This window comes from Salvelinus alpinus, chromosome 28 (assembly GCF_045679555.1).
Source record: "Salvelinus alpinus chromosome 28, SLU_Salpinus.1, whole genome shotgun sequence".
In the NCBI taxonomy this organism is placed as follows: domain Eukaryota; kingdom Metazoa; phylum Chordata; class Actinopteri; order Salmoniformes; family Salmonidae; genus Salvelinus; species Salvelinus alpinus.
Genome location: NC_092113.1, coordinates 47,161,157 through 47,178,446, shown reverse-complemented (window position 1 = coordinate 47,178,446; position 17,290 = coordinate 47,161,157). Strand labels below are relative to the sequence as shown.

Genomic DNA, 17,290 nt, shown 5'->3' with positions numbered 1-17,290 from the left:
GCAGAGGCAATTGCAGTGCGTTCTATGTGGTGCATACGTTGGATTTGTCAAACTGTATGCGTAGACGGCTTGACAGAAATGGTAGCAGAAGGTGAATGTTGAACTTTTGTTGCAGACGTATACAGATGATTAAGCGCAATGACAATGTAGGGGTGATCGAGGCGTTACAGGGTCTGATGACCAGGGCCGTGCACAGACCTTAAAATGTTTTATTTTCATAATTCATAGCTCGAAATTCATAACATACTAAAGGTCTCTATTGAACACATTGAGCATAAACACTGGATGGGCAAAGGGGCATGTGCTCTGTACAGGTAGAGTCCTATTTGTGCAGATGACAATACCAGGCATTTATGTCAGTGGCGGGCAAAGGGTTTGACTAACATTGATTCAACTGGCCATAGTTGGCCCTCTTGCCACTGCACTATGCACTGCCACTGGCTATCATTAGTAACACGGTAGCCTACGTTCCTATTTTCCACAGCGGTGCTGGTCGCAACATTTCTCTCCTCCTAGTTCTTCCGATTTTGTCACTGTCGGTTCGGTTTGTTTTATCTTGTGTTAAACTGATTTTTAATATTCATGCTATGCAACATGAGTTTCTACCTGAATGTTTACAGCCTGAATGGATCTAGCTAGTTTCATGGAACATAGCGTGTTTATGGTGAAAGTAATGGTAAGCTGAACTTGTTACTGTTTAACCTTGGGCACGCCAATTTGAATAAGTATGTGCCAGTCTAGTTAGCTACAGAATGTTCACACAACTCTACTTTGCTCATGTTTTTGGTAAATGTACTTTTTTCTTTTGTCTTTTTCAGGATTTATGTGAAGGAGTGTGAACTGGATGGGGCAGGAGGCACATGCATGGGTGAACTATCAGTAAAAATTATGTTTTTGGTGTAGTCCTCTTTTTTATATATTTGTTCTTTTCTTTTTTTTACCCAAAGTGGATTTCTGTTTTCTCTTTGAAAAGTGTTTTCTTGTTTTGTAATAAACATTTTAATTTGACACCGGTACATCTACTGTTGATGTGTTTTTTGCTTTCAATATTTCAATATTAAACATCTGAGCTATCTAGTTACAGGTGCATGGTAACAACTAGACAGCTATCTAGTTACAGGTGCATGGTAACAACTAGACAGCTATCTAGTTACAGGTGCATGGTAACAACTAGACAGCTATCTAGTTACAGGTGCATGGTAACAACTAGACAGCTATCTAGTTACAGGTGCATGGTAACAACTAGACAGCTATCTAGTTACAGGTGCATGGTAACAACTAGACAGCTATCTAGTTACAGGTGCATGGTAACAACTAGACAGCTATCTAGTTACAGGTGCATGGTAACAACTAGACAGCTATCTAGTTACAGGTGCATGGTAACAACTAGACAGCTATCTAGTTACAGGTGCATGGTAACAACTAGACAGCTATCTAGTTACAGGTGCATGGTAACAACTAGACAGCTATCTAGTTACAGGTGCATGGTAACAACTAGACAGCTATCTAGTTACAGGTGCATGGTAACAACTAGACAGCTATCTAGTTACAGGTGCATGGTAACAACTAGACAGCTATCTAGTTACAGGTGCATGGTAACAACTAGACAGCTATCTAGTTACAGGTGCTATCTAGTTACAGGTGCATGGTAACAACTAGACAGCTATCTAGTTACAGGTGCATGGTAACAACTAGACAGCTATCTAGTTACAGGTGCATGGTAACAACTAGACAGCTATCTAGTTACAGGTGCTATCTAGTTACAGGTGCATGGTAACAACTAGACAGAGCTATCTAGTTACAGGTGCATGGTAACAACTAGACAGCTATCTAGTTACAGGTGCATGGTAACAACTAGACAGCTATCTAGTTACAGGTGCATGGTAACAACTAGACAGCTATCTAGTTACAGGTGCATGGTAACAACTAGACAGCTATCTAGTTACAGGTGCTATCTAGTTACAGGTGCATGGTAACAACTAGACAGCTATCTAGTTACAGGTGCATGGTAACAACTAGACAGCTATCTAGTTACAGGTGCATGGTAACAACTAGACAGCTATCTAGTTACAGGTGCATGGTAACAACTAGACAGCTATCTAGTTACAGGTGCATGGTAACAACTAGACAGCTATCTAGTTACAGGTGCATGGTAACAACTAGACAGCTATCTAGTTACAGGTGCATGGTAACAACTAGACAGCTATCTAGTTACAGGTGCATGGTAACAACTAGACAGCTATCTAGTTACAGGTGCATGGTAACAACTAGACAGCTATCTAGTTACAGGTGCATGGTAACAACTAGACAGCTATCTAGTTACAGGTGCATGGTAACAACTAGACAGCTATCTAGTTACAGGTGCATGGTAACAACTAGACAGCTATCTAGTTACAGGTGCATGGTAACAACTAGACAGCTATCTAGTTACAGGTGCATGGTAACAACTAGACAGCTATCTAGTTACAGGTGCTATCTAGTTACAGGTGCATGGTAACAACTAGACAGCTATCTAGTTACAGGTGCTATCTAGTTACAGGTGCATGGTAACAACTAGACAGCTATCTAGTTACAGGTGCTATCTAGTTACAGGTGCATGGTAACAATTAGACAGAGCTATCTAGTTACAGGTGCATGTAAATTACTCAGCTATCTTGTTACAGGTGCATGTAAATTACTCAGCTATCTTGTTACAGGTGCATGTAAATTACTCAGCTATCTTGTTACAGGTACATGGTAACAATTAGACAGAGCTATCTAGTTACAGGTGCATGGTAACAACTAGACAGCTATCTAGTTACAGGTGCTATCTAGTTACAGGTGCATGGTAACAATTAGACAGAGCTATCTAGTTACAGGTGCATGGTAACAACTAGACAGCTATCTAGTTACAGGTGCATGTAAATTACTCAGCTATCTTGTTACAGGTGCATGTAAATTACTCAGCTATCTTGTTACAGGTACATGGTAACAATTAGACAGAGCTATCTAGTTACAGGTGCATGGTAACAACTAGACAGCTATCTAGTTACAGGTGCTATCTAGTTACAGGTGCATGGTAACAATTAGACAGAGCTATCTAGTTACAGGTGCATGGTAACAACTAGACAGCTATCTAGTTACAGGTGCTTTCTAGTTACAGGTGCATGGTAACAATTAGACAGAGCTATCTAGTTACAGGTGCATGGTAACAACTAGACAGCTATCTAGTTACAGGTGCTATCTAGTTACAGGTGCATGGTAACAATTAGACAGAGCTATCTAGTTACAGGTGCATGGTAACAACTAGACAGCTATCTAGTTACAGGTGCTTTCTAGTTACAGGTGCATGGTAACAATTAGACAGAGCTATCTAGTTACAGGTGCATGGTAACAACTAGACAGAGCTATCTAGTTACAGGTGCATGGTAACAACTAGACAGAGCTATCTAGTTACAGGTGCATGGTAACAACTAGACAGCTATCTAGTTACAGGTGCTTTCTAGTTACAGGTGCATGGTAACAATTAGACAGAGCTATCTAGTTACAGGTGCATGGTAACAACTAGACAGAGCTATCTAGTTACAGGTGCATGGTAACAACTAGACAGAGCTATCTAGTTACAGGTGCATGGTAACAACTAGACAGCTATCTAGTTACAGGTGCATGGTAACAACTAGACAGAGCTATCTAGTTACAGGTGCATGGTAACAACTAGACAGAGCTATCTAGTTACAGGTGCATGGTAACAACTAGACAGCTATCTAGTTACAGGTGCATGGTAACAACTAGACAGCTATCTAGTTACAGGTGCATGGTAACAATTAGACAGCTATCTAGTTACAGGTACATGTAAGTTACTCAGCTATCTCGTTACAGGTGAAATGGTAACAATTAGAAGGAGCTATCTAACAGGTGAAATGGCAAAGCCTGACCAGCTCTCACAGAGAAAATGATGAAAGCATGTGGCAATACTAAGTACACAAGCCACCAAATCTAGAACAAAGTTCTTGAGGGCTTAGCTGAGATGGTACAAAGTGAAATAAGTTTAGTGTAATTGCAGATGAAACCAAAGATTTAAAGAAAAAATAAATGTTTTTAGTTGTGAGGCAGTATTACAACGGGGCCATCCACAAAAGCTTTGTACACTTTCACTCAGCTGAATGCTTAGATGTAGCAGGTCTCGCAAAAATGATAATTGATTGCCTTGAAAAACATGGTCTGGTCTACAGAAATAAATCGGTGCATCCGTCATGAGCGGAAAGCATTCTGGTGTGTGTCTGCACGGATTAAAAACAGTGCAAGATTTGCAATTTATGCGCACTGTAATGCACATTTGTTTGAATGTGGTTCTTGTCGATGCTGTACAATCCCGTGCCTGAGGCAGTTCACTTGTTTTTTTTTCTCTCCTGCAGAAGCTTTATAACTCTGATTTGTACGTTTATCTCAAGTGGCTTGCAGTTCAGAAAGAGCTGTATCCACAGCGGAGACTTACGGCTGTACGGTGGGCCTGCAGATACATGGCATGACATAGTCTGAGGGACAGGCTTCCAGCAGTTCTGAGAGTGCTACAGGATATCACACTTGAAAATAGTGGTGACGGATCAGTGGAGGCAAGGGGGCATTCTTTCTGAGATTTTTATTTCATAGGGCTTTTGGTTACCTTTTGTAAAGTGGTGATTGGTGATAACCAAAATGTCTTTCTGACATGCTTCAATCAAGCTCTCTTGAACTAGCAAGGGCTGTGGATCTAGTAGGTGCCCTTACAGACACATTACAGGACTACAGAAATGAGAGTTACTTTGGAGAACTATGGAAAAAGGTTGAAGAGATTGCAGAGCACTGCAAAATAAGTGTACAAACTGTGTAAAAGACAGCCTAAAACAAGCTTAAGATTTCACGACTCATTGATGATGAGCACTGTAGGACAGAAAAATAGGGACCAAAGTGATGGTGAGAGCTTCCAAAGAGCTATCTTTTATCAAGTGCTTGACAGTCTCACAGCTGAGCTGTAGAGGCGTTTTTCAAAGAAGAATTGCGAGATAATGCAAGGGGTCCAGTCTCAACCCAAAGAGTACAACATTCTTGAATGTTGAGCCTCTGTTTGCCTTTTGCTCAGACCTTTTGAGTCAGATTTAGAGGACCTCAAAACATGAGGTTCATCAAACTCTGGGTCTTCCTTTCCTGTGGTGGTGTTACGTATACTCCCTCTCCGGCCTCTAGTTCATCAGGCTGCTGATTATCCCGCGCACCAGTCACCATCGTCTCGAGCACCAGTCGCCATCGTCTCGAGCACCAGTCACCATCGTCTCGAGCACCGGTCGCCATCGTCTCGAGCACCACTCGCCATCGTCTCGAGCACCGGTCGCCATCGTCTCGAGCACCGGTCGCCATCGTCTCGAGCACCGGTCGCCATCGTCTCGAGCACCGGTCGCCATCGTCTCGAGCACCGGTCGCCATCGTCTCGAGCACCGGTCGCCATCGTCTCGAGCACCGGTCGCCATCGTCTCGAGCACCGGTCGCCATCGTCTCGAGCACCGGTCGCCATCGTCTCGAGCACCGGTCGCCATCGTCTCGAGCACCGGTCGCCATCGTCTCGAGCACCGGTCGCCATCGTCTCGAGCACCGGTCACCATTGTCAAGCGCACCGGTCACCATCTTCAAGCGCACCGGTCGCCATCGTCTCGAGCACCGGTCGCCATCGTCTCGAGCACCAGCGCCTCATGTCACTCCCCTGGACTCCATCACCTCCTTGATTATCTTCCCTGTATCTGTCACTCCCCGTGGTTCTTTCCTCAGGTGTTATTGACTCTGTTTTCATGTTGGTATGTTGTTTTGTGTTTATTGTTTTGTTTATTTATTAAAACACTCACTAACTGAACTTGTTTCCTGACTCTCAGCGCACTCGTTACAGGCAGTTCCTCATGAGAGACAGTTTCATCATAGCGCTTGATGGTTTTTGCGACTGCACTTGAAGAAACTTTAAAAGTTCCTTACATTTTCAGAATTGACTGACCTTCAAGTCTTAAAGTAATGATGGACTGCCGTTTTCTCTTTGCTTATTTGAGCTGTTCTTGTACAAGGAACTTGACCGAGGGATCCGGAGGACTGTCAATACTGTGTGGACAGGGAAGAATTTGAGCAATGTAGCTTAAACAGCCTCTTTCCAAATTAACCCCACAGAAAAATGGTGTCACTGTAGATCAGTGGAGGTTGGTGACTTTAATAATTGAGGAGGATGGGAGACCCACGGTATAGGTGCGGAATGCACAGAGAAAACAAAGTGTGTTTTTTTTTTTTATCGTCAAAGACTAATTATTTTAACCTAAAGCATTTAATAAAGACATTTATAGTACAATAGAATGGGAATGAGAGGGCTACTTACACAGTGTTGGGAAGGGATCACAGCAGTGATTGAATGAGATTATGAGGCACGAGCTGAGGTGTTCAGAGGCTTGACCAGTGCAGGACAGGATTTGACTGATTAGACAAAAGACAACAACACAACACACAGTTACACAAAATAACTAAGAATGAGTTAGTCCAAGCAAGGAGTAAAATCACTGATGTGTAATAATGTGATTGTGATTGACTCTACATACAGTAAATGAGAGAACATTGATAGGGGTCCTCACAGTGGTTGGAGGGGAAACATTTAATGTGCCAGTGGATGAGCGGGTACATGAGACGTGGCTTCAGTTCATGTCAGGAGAGAGTTGACGATGGTAGTGGAGCTGTCATCACCTCTTAATCAGGGAACAGGAGGGGGACTTTGCTGTAAATACAAACAGCAGATACATTCCATTGCAGCTGCGCCATCGTAGGTTTGAACAATTAGTTTTTTTTTACCGAAGTTAAACTCGGACATCTCAAAATTCTTAAAGTCAGACACAGGCTGTGCATCTCGCCCACTTGACACATCAAAGTATCCCAAGGAACGTTCCTGAGTAAAACCCTGATCATCCACATACCTGACGATAACTGACAACTGCAAGCAGACCAGTGGCACCATAGGTGGGGCAAGTTTTACCCCCTGGGGCCTGGAGTTTTTCCTTATATGTTAACCTAACTAGGAAAACTCTGGGCCTTATGTATGACAGTGATTAATCAGTTGTAAAAAGGTTTGATATGGACCATGATGAGACCAGTTTTTCCTAATTAGGTCACATGATTTTAAATGAATAAATAAATGAAAACCCTGTCGAACTGCAGCTACCTTATATTGGTTCATATAAATTATATTTAGACTAGATTAGGAGGGGAATTTCCTCTACCCCAGACACAGTGGCAACAAATGATCGACAATAGAACTCACAGGGCTGAGCTTGATTTACGCATGTTTGCATCATGCAGGCCTTTGCAACTGTAAGCCTTATATAAAATATACTCACAGTATCACTATTATGTTGATTGATTACAATGTTCTGAATTCTCTCGCTGTACATTTCAAAAGTGTGGAACAAATAGTTATATTGACTACATCCGTCGTCGCTCGCTCATTAATGTCTTAATCAAAATTACGGATTTCCTCTTATCCGCTTGTCGTCTCCTTATGCCATAGTTTGTTCATCTCAATTGTCTGTAGAAACCACATTTGTTTAAGCAAGTCAGCCACATCAGCTATGTTTTTTTAAAAGGCAGTAAATGAGGCTGAATGAACTGTTTTGCTGCCAGACAAGGCTCCACTGATAGCCAGGTGTAGCAGTGGTAAGGTTTTGGGACTCTGCTGTTGGGACTCTGCTGTTGGGACAGTTTGTGGGCACCGTTTGTCACCGTTATAGGGCAGTTAATGTATTGTTTAGTGTTGTGTTACATCCTAAAATCGCCACCGGCAATGGATTATCGTCATTTTAGTTAATTACCACGTTTTATGTGCTAAACATGTAGAATATTGTCCTGTTGGAAACTACAACTCCCTACTAGGTTGGATCTGATTTATGTCTAGAGAAACTACAACTCCCTACCTACTACATCGCACAGTTGAAGACTTTTGGAGACTGACGTGAAAGCACGTATCGTTCTTACTCTTCTCAACGAGCAGCGGGTTCTGCCGTGGGCCCCACCCCCGTCCCAAAGCACTCACAGGCGGCCCAGTCCTCACGCAGCAGTCCCTCCCAGCTGCAGTCAGAGCAGGAGATGTTCACCCCTCCGCGTCCAGACTGCAAATGAATCGCGTATGCGGGAAGCCGCCGCTGGCTGATCCCGCCCTGGCTTACATTCAGAGCGGGATGTAAATGTAAAAAACTAAACTAAAAAACAAAAAACATTTTATTTATTTTTTAAATTAAAAACTAAGTAACTCCGCCAGAGTGTCTCTTTTGAGTCACTTTTGCCGGTCCCAAGCCCGGATAAAGGAGGAGTGTTGGAATTGTGACATAAAGAAAAAACAAGAATCGACCGAAGAAAGTTCATTTGTAGTTCTAAACATATTTAAGGGTGTTATTTACTCACTTTTTGTCTCTCCCACGACGTTATTCCTCTCTCCTACAGCGTCCATCACAATTACATGCACATGGCCAATTATGCAAATTGGGTGATGACGTCATTTAGCGACTTTTAGGACAGCCAATAAGCTACTTTCCTTACTGAGGAGTTGGCAACACTGGTCCTACAGCGCATTGTCTTCGCGGGTTAAGTTGTGAATAGGTATGGAGGGGGTCAAAGTCTCTAAATACTTTACTGTTTGTGATTTTCAAAATTCTGACATAAACAATGTAAAATACAAAACATTTAGGAAAAGTCTAGGAAGGACATTGCTTTTTAGGTGGTAGGAATCGTCCGCTGGGGATTCAGTATTTTTGGAATGTATAGGCCGTCTCATTGTTGTCGGTGATTAGGCCTACCACTGTTGTGTCGTCAGCAAACTTAATGATGGTGTTGGAGTCGTGTTTGGCCACGCAGTCGTGGGTGAACAGGGAGTACAGGAGGGGACTAAGTACACACCCCTGAGGGGCACCAGTGTTAAGGATCAGCGTGGCAGACGTGTTGTTGCCTACTCTTACCACCTAGGGGCGGCCCGTCAGGAAGTCCAGTTGCAGAGGGAGGTGTTTAGTCCCAGAGTACTTAGCTCAGTGACGAGCTTCGTGGGCACTATGGTGTTGAATGCTGAGCTGTAGTCGATGAACAGCATTTTCACATAGGTGTTCCTTTTGTCCAGGTGAGAAAGGGCGGTGTGGAGTGCGATTGAGATTGCGTCATCTGTGGATCTGTTGGGGCGGTATGCGAATTGGAGTGGGTCTAGGGTGTCCAGAAGGATGCTGTTGATGTGAGCCATGATCAGCCTTTCAAAGTACTTCATCATTTAGGCAGATGACCTTCACTTCCTTGGGCACAGGGACTATGGTAGTCTGCTTGAAACATGTAGGTATTACAGACTCGGTCAGGGAGAGGTTGAAAATGTCAGTGAAGATGCTTGACAGTTGGTCCGCGCATGCTTTGAGTACACGCCCTGGTAATCCGTCTGGCCCAGCGGCTTTGTGAAAGTTGACCTGTTTAAAGGTCTTGCTCATATAGGCTACCGTGAGCGTTATCACATAGTCATCCAGAACAGCTGGTGATCTCGTGCATGCTTCAGTGTTGCTTGCCTCGAAGCGAGCATAAAAGGCATTTAGCTCGTCTGGTAGGGTCGCGTCACTGGGCAGCTCGTGTCTGGGTTTCCCTTTGTAGTCCGTAATAGTTTTCAAGCCCTGCCACATCCGACGAGCATCAGAGCTGGTGTAGATAAGATTCAATCTTAATCCGATATTGACACTTTGCTTGTTTGATGGTTTGTCTGAGGGCATAGCGGGATTTCTTATAAGCGTCCGGATTAGTGTCCCGCTCCTTGAAAGCGGCAGCTCTAGCCTTTAGCTCGATGCAGATGTTGCCTGTAATCCATGGCTTCTGGTTGGGATATGGTTGCACATGTGACATGCTGGTAAAAATTTGGTACAACTGATTTAAGTTTCCCTGCATTAAAGTCTGCGGCCACTAGGAGCGCCGCTTCTGAATGAGCATTTTTTTGTTTGCTTATGGCCTTATAGAGTTGGTTTGAGAGCGGTCTTAGTGCCAGCTTCGTTCTGTGGTGGGAAATAGACGGCTACGAATATTATAGATGAGAACTCTCTTGGTAGATAGTGTGGTCTACAGCTTATCATAAGGTACTCTACCTCAGGCGAGCAATACCTCAAGACTTCTTTATTATTAAACATCGCCCACCAGCCGTTATTGACAAAAAGACACACACCCCTACCCCTTGTCTTACCAGAGGTAGCGTCTCTGTTCTGCCGGTGCATGGAAAATCCCGCGAGATCTATATTGTCCGTTTCTTCGTTTAGCCACATCTCGGTGAAACATAAGATGTTACGGTTTTTAATGTCCCGTTGGAAGGATCATCATAATAGTAGGTCATCAATTGTATTTTCTAACGATTGCATGTTAGCAAGAAGAATTGAAGGCTCGCCTATGGATTCTCAGAAGGATCCTCGATCTGCGTCCCCTTTTCCGGCATCTTTTCTTCACGCAAAAGGCGTGGATCTGGGCCTGTTCCAGTGAAAGCAGGATATCCTTCTCGTCGGACTCGTTAAAGGAAAAAGGGGACCAGTCCGCGGTTTTCTGAAGTCCGGAAGTTATTTTCGGTCATAAGAGACGGTAGCAGCAACATGTATACATTAAGTTTAAAAAATAAGTTACACACAACAAAAAAAAAAAATATTGCACAATTGGTTGGAAGAATGTAAAACGTCAGCCATCTTCTTCGGCGCCATCTTGTTGAATCAGGGTGCCTGTAGTGACGCCTCTAGCACTGAGATGCTGCATCACTCGGGAGCCCATTAGCAAAGAGAAAGAGCAAGTGAGCCAGCTGCACTGTGATTTTAATTTTATTGTGGAGGGGTTTTATTCGTTTAAAAAAAAAAATGTTAAGATCCCAATTTAATTTAAACGTTGTAACATTCACACCTCTCATTGTGCTCAATTCCATTTCAATTACAGTCAATTCAAAAAGTAAACCAAACTCCAATTGGAATTTCAGTGTACTTCCTAAATTGACTGGAATTGAAATGGAATTGATCCCAACCCTGGTTTGCACTGGGATGTGACACATGTCCCAGTGTGTCACATCCATGACTCCTAGGTGTTCCAGGTGCTTCAAGACCAGTCTGAAAGCCTCATCTACTCTCAATGTATCCTCCTCTCCTTTCTCCTCACCATTCCTTCCACAAACCTTCTCAATAATCCATAGACTCATGTAGACTCCTTATCAGACATTCTGTCAAAGATGTGTCGGTCCACTGGAAAGACACATACCACTGCCCTCCTCACCCCATACTCTGTCCTCCTTCCCATATTCTCCCCCATAGTGACACGAGAACAGACCCCCAGATCTCCATGACGTGTGTTGGGGCCTCTGGGACCCAGACCTCCTTTCCATGTGGTGGAGCCTCTGGGACCGTTATGGTTGGGTCTTTCACTAGCCAGTTGTCTACGCGCCAGTTCACCGTACTCATCGTCAGATATCTCATAACCCAGGGTCAAGGTTCACAGCTCATCTCCATGAGGGTTGCAGTCAGGATGGTTTTAGTTTTATTTGTTCAGTGCCCCCCCAGAGAGGACCAAACATCTTGGTTGTGTTCATTTGCCACACAAAAAAATAGAAGAAAGTGGAATGAAACAGAGATTGGGGACATGTCCAAGAAACAGCACATTTTACTCATTTTCAAAACATTTTGTTGTGATGTGCCCTTCAGAGGTAACCCTGCTTGCTTGCCCAGGTATAAATCAGTCACTGATATTAAATGGCCACAACTAAAAACAACATAACCTGACTGCATTCCTCAAAACCTAGAGTTGTCTACCTCTGCTCTAAACCCAACCATGTTGCCACTGGTTACCAGATGGACTTTGTCCTACTTTAGCAGTTACCTAACATAGTCCCTCTCTCTGGAATAACCCTGCCAGGCTTGCACTCTCTGGAATAACCCTGCCAGGCTTGCCCTCTATGGAATAACCCTGCCAGGCTTGGCCTCTATGGAATAACCCTGCCAGGCTTGCCCTCTATGGAATAACCCTGCCAAGCTGCCCCTCTATGGAATAACCCTGCCAGGCTTGGCCTCTATGGAATAGTTGTTAATGTGTGCAATGAGCTTTTCCTCCACAAGATGGCGCTCTGTGAGGAAGGCAGAATACAGGCCGGCGAGCTGCTTCCCGCTTCAAGATGGCGCTCTGTGAGGAAGGCAGAATACAGACCTGTTTTCCTCTGAAAGCGGTCTGTAACTTCGCCAGTCTGTAACTTTGTAAGCTGCTCTTTCATGTCACAATTTGAACTTGAATTTAACTGTAATAACGGTATTATTGTTTAATGGCATGATGACATTTTTTGTTTTTAAATATGCATTTACAGTGCCTTCGTAAACTATTAAGACCCCTTGACTTTTTCCACATTTTGTTATGTTACAGCCTTATTCTAAAATTGATAAAATATTTTTTCCCCCTCATCAATCTACACACAATGCCCCATAATGATGAAGCAAAAACATTTTTAGCAAATTTAGCAAAAAAGCTAATTTAGCAAGAAAAGTTTACAGAAATACCTTATTTACATAAGTATTCAGAAATTGAGCTCAGGTGCGTCCTGTTTCCATTGATCATCCATTAAATGTTTATACAACTTAATTGGAGTCCACCTGTGGTAAATTCAATTGATTGGACATGATTTGGAAAGGCACACACCTGTCTATATAACGTCCCACAGTTGACAGTGCATGTCAGAGCAAAAACCAAGCAATGAAGTCAAAGGAATTGTCCGTAGAGCTCCGAGACAGGATTGTGTCGAGGCGCAGATTTGGGGAAGGGTACCAAAAAATGTCTGCAGCATTGAAGGTCCCCAAGAACACATTGGCCTCCATCATTCTTAAATGGACGAAGTTTGGAACGCTAGAGCTGGCCGCCTGGCCAGACTGAGCAATCGGGGGAGAAGGGCCTTGGTCAGGGAGGTGACCAAGTACCCGATGGTCACTCTGACAGAGCTCTAGAGTTCCTCTGTGGAGATGGGAGAACCTTCCAGAAGGACAACCATCTCTGCAGCGCTCCACCAATCAGGCCTTTTTGGTAGAGTGGCCAGACAGAAGCCACTCCTCAGTAAAAGGCACATGACAGCCCGCTTGCAGTTTGCCAAAAGGAAGCATGTTGGTGGCAGCATGATGCTGTGGGGATGTGTTTCAGCGGCAGGGACTGGGAGACTAGTCAGGATCAAGGCAAATATGTGGCGCAGTGGTCTAGGGCACTGCATCGCAGTGCTAGCTGCGCCACCAGAGTCTCTGGGTTCGCGCCCAGGCTGGGCTGGGTTCGCGCCCAGGCTCTGTCGCAGCCGGCCGCAACCAGGAGATCTGTGGGGCGATGCACAATTGGCATAGCGTCGTCCGGGTTAGGGAGGGTTTGGCCGGTAGGGAGGGTTTGGCCGGTAGGGATATCCTTGTCTCAGTATGTAAAAATGTAATAAAATGTATGCACTCTACTGTAAGTCGCTCTGGATAAGAGCGTCTGCTAAATGACTAAAATGTAAAATGTAAATGTAAGAGAGCAAAGTACAGAGAGATCCTTGATGAAAACCTGCTCCAGAGCGCTCAGGACCTCAGACTAGAGTGAAGACTCACCTTCCAACAGGACAACGATCCTGAGCACACAGCCACGACAATGCAGGAGTGGCTTCGGGAAAAGTCTCAATGTCATTGAGTGGCACAGCCAAAGCCCGGACTTGAACCCGATCGAACATCTCTGGAGAGACCTGAAAATAGCTGTGCAGCAACGCTCCCAATCCAACCTGACAGAGCTTGAGAGGATCTGCAGAGAACAATGGGAGAAACTCCCCAAATACAGGTGTGCCAAGCTTGTAGCGTCATACCCAAGAAGACTCGAGGATGGAATCGCTGCCAAAGGTGCTTACATTTTTTAAATATATAACATTTACATAAGTATTCAGACCCTTTACTCAGTAATTTAAAAAATAATAATAATCAGCAAGCATTTCTAAAAACCTGTTTTTGATTTGTCATTATGAGGTATTGTGTGTTGATGAGGGTGAAAAAAGTATTTAATCCATTGTATAATAAGGCTAGAACATAACAAAATGTGGAAAAAGTCAAGGGGTCTGAATACTTTCCGAAGACATCGTAAGTAGTTTTTGGTTTTCATTGATCTTTCAGATACTGAGATGAACCCACCAAGCGGAGGACCAAAGGAAAGCGATGAGCTTGACTACCATTAATGAGAGGCCAGTGAGAAGCAGAGGACCAGAGGAGAGCGATGAGCTTGACAACCTTTCATGAGAGGCCATATAGTCAAACCAACACACCCAGACCAACCTAAACCCACAGCTAACATCCTAGCCTTCGGGGGTTATTAAAAATAAAATTAGCTTACCGGCCCAGTACACACTGCAATACATACGGACACAGAGTTGTCTGTGTGTCATACACTGGCCAACAGTACATTTTGGCTTTTATCCAAGTCAGTTATGGAAGAGCAAAGCAAATGTTTAGTAGCAAACGGTATAGGAGTATTTTCCATTTAATTAGAAATACTGAAGCTTTGATTACTTGAATCAGCTGTGTAGTTCTAGGGCAAAAAAACAAAATGTGCAACCGGGTTTGGTAAACCCTGCCCTAGACCACAACACATCACTAGTTCTCAACACCAAATCATTGTTCACAATTTGTATAAAATCCTTTTTTAGTATTCACAATGTATCTTTTAGATAATTCAAAAAATGTATGTCAAGGTTTTCATGAAATATGCCAGTTACAAATAGCCTAAGAGTTGGATTTTTTTTAATTTTTACTATAATTTACGAATATAAAGTCTACCGTATAGACTGCTTGAGGTAACAAAGTAGAGTTATTTAGCTATTAATGTGAATTATTTGTCTGATGTCATGATTTTGTTATCAAGAGTAATTCAATTGTTATACTTTATTTTAAAACATGGCCCACAATGTACTTGATCATATTTGGGGTACAGGCCTTCAACTGTCCTAGGGTCCTGACACTCAGGGCCGATTTTATTTTTTTACTATCAAACTAGGGCAGTAGTCACCTAATGATATAAGTCTAAGTGACACTTGGCTCATGCAATGTAGTGTCCTGTCAACCTTTGCCACCTGTTGTCGTGGGAGCCAGCTGTATTTATATTTTCCCTCAATTTTCTGCATTGGTGTCAGCAGTGGGATGATGGCTGTGTCACTGTTGCATTGTATTTTTTTCACACAATAATATGGCTACATAGCCTACTCTACATTAGCATGCTGTTTGTCAGAATGAGAATCGTTTCTCCAGGTTCAGTGGTCTTATCAAACTTGTCTTTGAATGAGCAATATATATGATTTTTAATTTCGAAGTTGACCACCAACCATTCTGTAGCAGGTAATCAGTGAGAATTGGTGACAGTGGCCACCGTGCTCGACATCTCTCCACTATCGGTTTATGGAAAGTGGTGTTTGAGGCGGATGAGAAAATGGCGGCTTCCTGGGCGGCATGAGAACATGTAGCTTTTTCTCATTTTTATTTAGAATTATCCCGGGTTCAAATAATTAAATTGAGTCCCGCTCTCGAGACTTCTGATTAAAGTTACAACTTACGAGTAAGTATAATGTGCTAACGATAACGCGACTAACTTTTTTCGCGTTTTATTGTGACGGCTAACGTTATCCGCCATTTTTCTTAAGGGAAGCTAGCTAGCTTGCTAGCAAGGCTAATACAAAAATAACTTATTGATATGAATGCATCAATGAAAGAGACGTTAATAAAGAAGTAAAACTTAATTTCGTTAAATTATTCAATCATGTTAGGATTTATTAAGGTTGTTCTTCATTTATAACTCGCTTCTGTTTATTGGTCAAGAAGGATATTAGCAAGATAACGTTAGCTGTAGACTCCAAGCTGAAAGCTAACATTAGCAAGCTAAGAAATTAGCTGTTAGCATATTTGCTATTTAGCTTAGCCATTTAGCTATCTGGTTTGCATTGGAATGTATTGTATATTCTGGCAGTAACATTATTTTGAATGTTAATTTGCAGCATCCGCTAACGTTAGCTAGCTCACTAGCAAAGATGCTTCACTAACGCGTTAGCTGAGCTAGCGTAAAAAAAAAAAAAAAAAACTACTGTAGCTTTTTAAGTATGTCAAAATGGCGACACCCAGAACAGAAAGGCATGACATTTTTTTTGTCTGGAAGCTAGCTTGTTACCATCACAGTGCAACAACACTGAACACCAATAAACATTGGCTGTAAAATTACAATTACATATGACAATTGGAGGTTTACTGACTGAAACAAATTGAGAAATAATTTCTGCTCATGAAGAAACATGACAATCAACTGCAATAGTATTTCTCCCGGTATAATAATGTCCAAACATAATGTGTCTTGCAAATTATAATCGGTATTGGGTACATACATTACTCTAAAGGTATCTTAAACAATTAAACTAACAAGCCAGGTTCAGTGCCTAATTTGGCTCTGACATTTTTTTTAGTCAGGCTGTTTTCTGGATGGTTTGTTTAGTTTGTTAGCTACAAGATGGCGGCACCCATCGAATCGCACCGCCTTGCTTCCTTGGAAATATAACTGCAACACAGAAAATTAATGCGTCAATTTTGAAGAGATTAGCAAAAAATTGTCTCAGAGTTCCACAATTTTGATGGCTGTGCATTCATGTTGTTCCGGATCTACGTTTCATATTTTCTTCTCGGCGTCTAGCTTGCTAAAATGGCGGCTCCCATAGATGTTTTTTTTTGTGCTTCTTCTTGGCTAAATAAGCTTGCGAGCTAGCAACCACAGCCTGGACAAAGTTATATTCTCTATACAATCATCTACAAGTGGTCTTGAACTGGGAACAACGCATACAAATCTTGATGCTATATTTTGTGTCTGAGTGCAGTATTTTAGCAGGACGCGGTTTTTAATCCTGTTAGTTTAGCGTTAACGTTACTGTAGCCAGCTACTGTTAGCTTGTTGTCAGTTAACGTTAGCTTGCTAGTCCTAACGGAAGCTAGCTAACTAGTTAGCTTAGCATTGTTGTACATTAGCAATTTAGCTATATTGGAAAGCTTTTCAAATTGGATTTTTTTCCCTCAAAGAGAAACTGAATCTACCGGCACCATGGCATCTGGGACCTCTGGCTCAGTTCTGCAGCCCCGGTGGAAGCGGGTGTTGGGTTGGTCCGGCCCTGTCCCTCGGCCCCGACACGGACATCGTGCAGTTGCAATCAAAGAATTGATGGTCGTTTTCGGGGGAGGAAATGAAGGAATTGTGGATGAACTGCACGTGTATAACACAG

At 42.9% G+C, this 17,290-nt stretch overlaps 1 protein-coding gene and 1 long non-coding RNA gene across 5 annotated transcripts in view; one reads left to right on the top strand and one right to left on the bottom strand.

The window, feature by feature from the left end:
- The window catches only part of LOC139557949 (uncharacterized), a 22,921-nt gene extending 5,701 nt beyond the window's left edge, over positions 1-17,220 (bottom strand). The window contains exons 1-3 of the long non-coding RNA XR_011671505.1: positions 17,106-17,220; positions 6,615-6,754; positions 6,365-6,459 (exon numbers count right to left, since the gene is read on the bottom strand). This is a non-coding gene — a long non-coding RNA (uncharacterized lncRNA). The remainder of the gene's footprint in view (positions 1-6,364; positions 6,460-6,614; positions 6,755-17,105) is intronic.
- The window catches only part of hcfc1b (host cell factor C1b), a 55,430-nt gene continuing 55,252 nt past the window's right edge, over positions 17,113-17,290 (top strand). For all 4 annotated transcript variants that reach the window (XM_071373307.1, XM_071373306.1, XM_071373305.1 and 1 more), the window contains exon 1: positions 17,113-17,290. In XM_071373307.1, coding sequence (XP_071229408.1) covers positions 17,113-17,290 — 178 coding nt within the window.